Source organism: Cornus florida, unplaced genomic scaffold (genome assembly GCF_030987335.1).
Source record: "Cornus florida cultivar Cherokee Brave unplaced genomic scaffold, ASM3098733v1 CherokeeBrave_3.0.0_Hap2_Chr04, whole genome shotgun sequence".
In the NCBI taxonomy this organism is placed as follows: Eukaryota; Viridiplantae; Streptophyta; class Magnoliopsida; order Cornales; family Cornaceae; genus Cornus; species Cornus florida.
Window position 1 is genome coordinate 77725279 of NW_026775574.1, and position 7284 is coordinate 77732562.

The following is a 7284-nucleotide window of genomic DNA, read 5'->3' on the forward strand; positions in this document are numbered from 1 at the left end:
TGCTAGGGATTTCTGGGTTTTGAATCTGGCTGAGATTTGCAATCTTGAAAATAATCCAATTTAAAAACTTCCATCAAAACCTAACAATTTACAGGTTGAATTCGAACAAGGTGAAAACCTCAAAGATCTACTGCGAACGAAAACTTGTTGATTATTTGCAAGTTTGTAAAGGGACCAGTAGTATTTCTTTTATTTTGTTTTTCACATCTAAAAGCTTTTCTTGAATTAATTTTTAAAAATTTTTAAAACACTAATTTCATGCAACCAAATATATGAATATTGGTCGAGGAGTCGGGACTTTTTATTTCTGGATGTTTATTCACTCTCGTGATTCACCTGTGTGTTTTTACTCATATATCCTTTTGTTGAAAGTTCAAACGACGAAGTCTACCCCGAAAAACAAGTCTTGACGTGACCCCTGAATCATGTACAACCTTCCATTTGTATCACATTGACATTTCCATTCACATTCATGTTTCAGTCAACTTGACGAGTACCCCCAAGTCGTCTCTCTCTTTCCTCTTGCCTTCCATAGGCAATCTAGACGACTACAACTTTCACACCACAATTGCTTAACCATTTGTTTATGCTTCAAAATTGATCAACATACATATGGAAGGATCTCCTGCTACTCTTAGAATAGCAATTCTTGTAGTTGGTGTCATCTTTTATGTTCTTCTATGGATATCAAATATTTGTGCAATTCATTATTGGACCAAAAATCGCAAAGTGAAGCCTCTTGTATCAGACTCTTCATTAGGAAATCACTACACCAAAGTTTCTCACGCAGAACTTCTTCAAGCTACCGATGGGTTCTCTCCGGCCAAGCTGGTTGGGGAGGGACGTTATGGCTCTATTTATAAAGGGGTTCTGAGTTTTGGCGGAGAAGTTGCTGTTAAGGTACTCAAGCTTCAATGCCGAGGAGCAAGAAAGAGTTTTGTGGCGGAATGTGACGCGTTGAGGTACATTCGCCATAGGAATCTTGTCAAGATCATCACATGTTGCTCGGGCTTTGATCTCAAAGGCAATGATTTCAAAGCTTTGGTCTTTGAGTTCATGCCTAATGGGAGTTTGGATGAGTGGTTGCATCCAAATTTATCCGTGCAGCTCAACTCAAGGAGCTTGAATCTAATCCAGAGGCTAAACATAGCCATCGATGTGGCGTGTGCATTGGATTATCTTCACAACCAATGCCGACCAGCAATCATTCATTGTGATCTAAAGCCGAGTAATATTCTCCTTGACAACAAGCTTTGTGCCCGTGTAGGTGATTTTGGGCTAGCAAGGTTTCTTACACCTACTACCACAAGGAGATTCAATCATATGCAATCAAATTCATCAATTGGAATAAGAGGAACAATTGGTTATGTCGCGCCAGGTAATTGGTAATTTCTACGTCTCTTACTTTCATATATTTTCGGTAAAAGAGACTGGTTTAATTTTTTTAGGGAAATATATTTAGTTTCAATATTGTAACATTGTAGGTACATAACACTTGTCTACGCTATTTTGATCCTCCTCTACTTAGAGATGACTCAAATTAGTAAATATAATGAGGTTGAGCATATTGGAACTGTTGTTCTTCACTTTTGGTGCCGTGTTTGAACATAATAGTCGATAATAAAAACATTTTGAATGTTGTGTTAAATTCTTACAAATTGCAGAATATGGTCTGGGAGGGGAGGTTACAACTCAAGGTGACGTGTATAGTTATGGAATACTCTTACTAGAAATGTTTACGCATAAAAGACCTACCGATGGTATGTTTATGGAAAACTTAAGCCTCCATAACTTCGTGAAGATTGCTCTCCCAGATAGAGTGATGGAGATTGTTGATCCCCTACTCAAATTGGAAGAAGAATACGAGTCAAACAGGACAGGCCAGAATAGCGAAGGCAACAGGGGAAGAATAGAGAAGTGTTTGGGATTGATACTTCGGATTGGAGTCGTATGTTCAGCTCAATTTCCAAGAGAAAGGAAGAATATAGGTGATGTTCTCTTGCAACTCCATGTAATTAGAAATTATTTCTTGGGTTCGGAGAGAGAGAGATGATATAGAAGTATGGGAGAGAATACACAGTTGAAAAATCATACTTCAGCTCCATAGATGTATAGGTTTTTACAGAATTATTTGAAGGACCGTAGATATATAGATATATAGGTTTTGCTCATCCTAGTTTGTATTTAAGTCCGTGGAAAGGTTAAAGACGGTTGAAGAATTTATGAATTATTATTTCTTTTTTTACTTTCTTATTGCTCTCGGAATTGGAGATACACTTTGAAGCTCAGAGACACAAATCTCTAGCTTGTCCCTTATGATTTGGTAGATGCAAGGATTGACAAGCATGCCACACTAAGCCCCATTAGTCCACCTTTCTTGTCCATCCTTGGTAAAAAGAAAAAAGGTTCATTGGTAAACAAAATGGTGAACTGTGTGGGTCACTAAAACTCGTCACCACCTCAATGTAGCAAGCTGTGAAATGCTTTCTAAATTTATCAAAAATTTGAATTTGAATTTTGGCTTTAACTCGTATCTAATACTTTTCAAAATCTACATGCATATAAGGGTTCCAGAAAAAACAAATCTAGTCTTAACGAAAGGGATACCATTTCCAGTGCACTGGAAAAGGTAAAGATCATCTCATCAATTGTCACATAAACATCTGAGACTTGCAAATTAGGTAACAAAGATTAATTATAACCTAGCATTCAGCTAGAAAACCAACTCCATGAGCCTAAATAGAGCTTGAGAATGTAACAATATAATCATTCATATGCTCGTGAAAGCAGAGTATTTAATCCATTTAACTAATACAATTTCAAAAACCCCAAATGTATGTCAACTAGAACGAACTCTATTTGCCGCTATGCTCGGCCTTTGAATTAGACTTTACAGCACTTTAAAAGTGAAGATGTTAGTTCTACTAGAACAAGTTATTAAACCAAAACAAGATTTCAAGACAAATTTTTCAGGAATATTCGCCGCCAGCTTGCTTTGAAGGGGAGGGAGTTGCTGTGCCAGCATCCTTCTTACCACCTATTCCAAAATAACAGAAACCAACTAAAATGAGCATCAAAGTTGTTAAATGACAACCAAATAAGTCTCCATTGGGGGTGAAGCAAAGTGAACCATAACCATTTCCAAATAGGATGTACATACATATATAATATATATTTCAGGTACAATCATTAATTACTATCTTCCCCAAACATGGCCTTCTTGATCGAGAAAGCTGGTGTTTGGGAGAACAAGGATATTCTCAGGTTTGAGGTCCCTATGAATGACACCTTGTGAGTGAATGCATTCCATTCCTCGAGCAATTTCAACAGCAATTGTGATTAGTTTCTGTAATGGAAGAGATTTGTGATCAAGTTTGGGCACAGGATATACAGAATGTTTTATCTTCCAAAGTCTGCAAACCGTAGTGCCATTATTCCAAATGGACAGTGGCAGAAACCTATGTTCACGGCAGAAGAGGCAAATCAAATTTGGAATAATTTTCAAATCTGTCAAGAACAGGATGGTATCAAATGGAAACGCGGTTCAAATCCTTTTGGCAGATTCATCAAAAAACCTTTATGATTTTTAATTAAGAGAATGTTAATCATAATGCACGTATATTTTTATCATACATAAATCCATATAAATATATTTTTAAATTATACATATGTATATAAGTATACTCTATATTCACATATTATATAATTAAATACATATGTATTCTGGTTCTAAGAAGTTGTTATAATACTGTACATATCCAATTTTCTTTTCTCTAAGGTGGTTCTAAATATATATATATATAAATATCAAAATGACGTTGCAATGCAATTTCGACTGCCATACCCAAAAAAATAAAAATAAAAAATAAATGCAAGGTGGGTTGTATCAAATTGAACACTATGGAAAGACTTAAAAACCCATACACACAAACTGTTCCACAGATCGAAATTACTTAAATTGGTGGCTATAGCATGCCTCTACATACACATGGCCTTCATGTACCATGAGAATTTAGAGGCAACACCACAAGAAACCTATTGGATTCACGCACAAACTCCTGTACTACTAGGTATAGGAAAGGAGAACCTGCGTTGTGAATATAGAATCTGCATCACTATTGTGAATAGAGAAGAAGATCCACAAGCCAACTTGAAGACTTTTCGGATGAAAAACATGGTGTCCCTGAGATCAGGATGCACCTTCTAATGGCTCTGTACAAAGAATAATAGGAAAGATTTACAAAGACTTTTTGAAAACAAGAATTTTAGGGAGTCATTTTTTAAAATGCCACAAAATTACGTACAAAAAAGTAAGAAAGTGGCTCTGTCACAGCTTTTCCCTCAAGGCCGTATATAAAACCGTGTCTACAATACATAAGTAATCCTATTGTATCATCTCTTACACAACTGAATCTTTATATCACACCTAGGGCTGCAAGTCGGTAACTTGGACCAATGCGAAGTTCCGAGTTGGCCTTGACTTTTGTTTCCTATTTAATTTACTTTATTAATGCCCGAGTTAAAGAGATTAGGAATTTCAGTATTAAAATAAAAATACAAATCAAGAGGATAAGAATGAAATGAAAATCCAACTAAACCCAGGCCTGCATATCATCAGGCAAGATTCAAACATAATATAATTATATATAAAATAAATAAGTGAATTAAATAAAATACTAGTCCAATGTAACTGTCTTTGCCAATTCAACATACTTCGATAAAATAATGAATACCATATACATCTCTACAAAGTAAAATAACAAACAAATAAGTGTCATTCAATTTCAGAGTGAAGCAAAGTGAACCATAACCATTTCCAAATAGGATGTTCATAGACAAATAATATATATATATATATATATATATATATATATATCAGGTACAGCATTGATGCTAAAATAATATATATGTCCAAATCGGGTGAAGCAAAGTGAATCACAACCAAGTATTGAATGTGAAGCTATCAGCATTGATGCTTAAAAACACTATTACTTATCAAAAAAAAAAAAAAAAAAAAAAAAAAAAAAACACTATAACTTGATAGCAAATACAGTAACGAAACCACACCAATTAATAGAACTCAAAAGAGGCATTAAAAATTAAACACCAGAAATAAGTTCTTCAATGTTATTATGATAACTAAACTCTTACCTCCCATCAGTAAAATCCCTTCCAGTCTTTTCATATCATCAATCATTTCCTGGTGCCAGAGTTCCAAAGACCGCATTGTCTCATCCCATTGTGCTCGCCTTAATCCCAATAGACAGACGGGGACCCCAATGATGGTGAATCCAAAAACGAGATCCGAAAATTTTAACCCGGAAAACCCTAGAAATTGAAAATCAAATACATTAGAATATATAACAATAACATATACAGAAAGATAGAGGAGGCAATCGCTTACCAGATCCGGAACCCTTGCTCAAGCCTTGTCCATACCCATGCTGAAAACCTTGTTCAAACCCTTCCCGGAAGGCTTGTTGGGACTCGGTTAGACCCCGTGAAAAAAGGAGTCTGGAAAGGGAGGATGTGGTGGGGTGGTTGAAAATGGACGAGCTGGGAGAAGACTGAAGCGTCGAAGGCTTAGTTTGCGCAGAAATGCCATTACAGATTGATTGCTGGAGAATGGCTGCCTTGTGGGTTGTTGATGGAGCACAACAGACTAACAGAGTGACGAAACCCTAACTCTGTAGAAGACGAGCTGCCTTGTGGGTTTGATGGAGCACAGCAAGTGAAGAAACCCGAAAAGAGGAAAGGAATGTAATGAAATTGTTTACAACGACACCGTATTTGAATATATAATGGAATTGCTTCATATAATATCCTCTTCAGTCATTGGAGTATCGAGCAATCCTAATACTCTTACGAATAATTTTGCTCATGTGGTCTATTAGAGAATGACAACTGAGTAACTAATTTAAAATTTAAAACTAACATAACAGATTATGCACACATCCATGTGTGTATGTAAATATGTATGTATATATTACAAATTCGATCTTCTTGACAGCCAAGCCAATCAGCTGTTGCGGAATTAAATAGAAAACATAAGAAGAACTCACAAATTTTACTTAATTCACTTCAAATCAAGGTTATGTCTAAGGGTTACAGGAATTTTTACCATAATGATAAAAAAATTATAGCGGATAGATAGAGTTCAGAATAAATAAATACTCTCGCTCTCGGGCAACTTAACAAGTGCAAAAATTACCAAAATGCCCTTTAAAAAACTTGGATATAACAATGATCTGCATAACATCTCATGAAACCATTACTGCACATGAATCCATCAAACTTCTTATACCACTGTTTGGGATCTATTTCAAACCATACAAGCTAATTTTTAGCTTGCATACCAAACCCTGCTTTTTTGGCACTGTGAATCCCTATGATTGTCTCATATAGATATCTTCCTCCAAATCACCATGGAGAAAGACAGTCTTCACGTTTAACTGCTCTAGATGCACATTTTTTGCAGCCACAATTCCAAGCACCAATCTGATTATAGTCAACTTCACAACCGGGAAGAAAATCTCAGTGTAGTCAACACCATGCTTTTGCTGAAATCCCTTCATAACCAATCTGGATTTGTAACGCTTACTGCCATCATGTTCTTCCTTGATTTTGTAAACCGACTTGTTATGTAAAGCCTTCTTGCCCTTTGGTAGTTCAGTTAACTCCCACGTCTGATTTGACATAAGTGAGTCTATCTCATCCTGCATAGCTAATTCCAACTTAGTTGAATCACGAACCTGCAATGCTTCATCATAACTCTTTGGTTCACCACCATCAGATAACAACAAATAGTGTAAAGAAGGCGAGAAACGCTGTGTAAGTTTGGAGACTCTAGATGACCATCTCAATGGAATAGTAGGTGTACCTTGTTCCATCTGTGGAACTTTATTTTTTGGATTTTTCTGAACTCTCCTATGCACATCTTACTCGGAGATTTCCTCCAATGCAACAAACTCATCCTTTTCAGCATGAGCACATGCATTAGTAGAATCTGATGTTAACATATCCTTATACATTACTTTCTCATTGAACACGACATCTCTGTTTCTAATTATCTTCCGGTTTTGATCATACCAAAACCGATAACCAAACTCATTAGTGCCATACCCAATAAAAGTACATTTTTTTTTACTTTGGATCAAGCTTGCTTCTAGCATCAGAACTTATATGCACATATGAAATACAACTAAACACTTTGAGATGTAAAAAATTTACCTCTTTTTCGCTCCAAGCCTCCTATAGTAAGCCTCCATCCGAAGAAACAGAAGG

The 7284-nt window shown here is 36.0% G+C and overlaps 1 protein-coding gene and 1 long non-coding RNA gene across 2 annotated transcripts; one reads left to right on the forward strand and one right to left on the reverse strand.

The window, feature by feature from the left end:
• Positions 1-463: 463 nt before the first annotated feature.
• LOC132303596 (receptor kinase-like protein Xa21) lies at positions 464-2245 on the forward strand. The gene is made up of 2 exons (XM_059800919.1): positions 464-1378; positions 1665-2245. Exons 1-2 carry the CDS (start codon positions 613-615, stop codon positions 2051-2053), a joined length of 1155 nt encoding a protein of 384 aa, XP_059656902.1. The 5' UTR covers positions 464-612; the 3' UTR covers positions 2054-2245.
• Positions 2246-2742: 497 nt separating this feature from the next.
• Positions 2743-5790, reverse strand: LOC132303598 (uncharacterized). Its single transcript, XR_009481295.1, has 3 exons — positions 5405-5790; positions 5152-5328; positions 2743-3037 (listed from the first exon to the last, which is right to left on the reverse strand). It is a non-coding gene; the product is annotated as an uncharacterized LOC132303598 (long non-coding RNA).
• Between the last annotated feature and the right edge of the window lie 1494 nt (positions 5791-7284).

Excerpts from the sequence above, each read along its gene's own strand:
- LOC132303596 (XM_059800919.1), top strand. The coding sequence starts at position 613 with ATGGAAGGATCTCCTGCTACTCTTAGAATAGCAATTCTTGTAGTTGGT. Across the intron at positions 1,379-1,664 it reads AATTGGTTATGTCGCGCCAG|AATATGGTCTGGGAGGGGAG; the intron begins GTAATTGGTAAT and ends TACAAATTGCAG.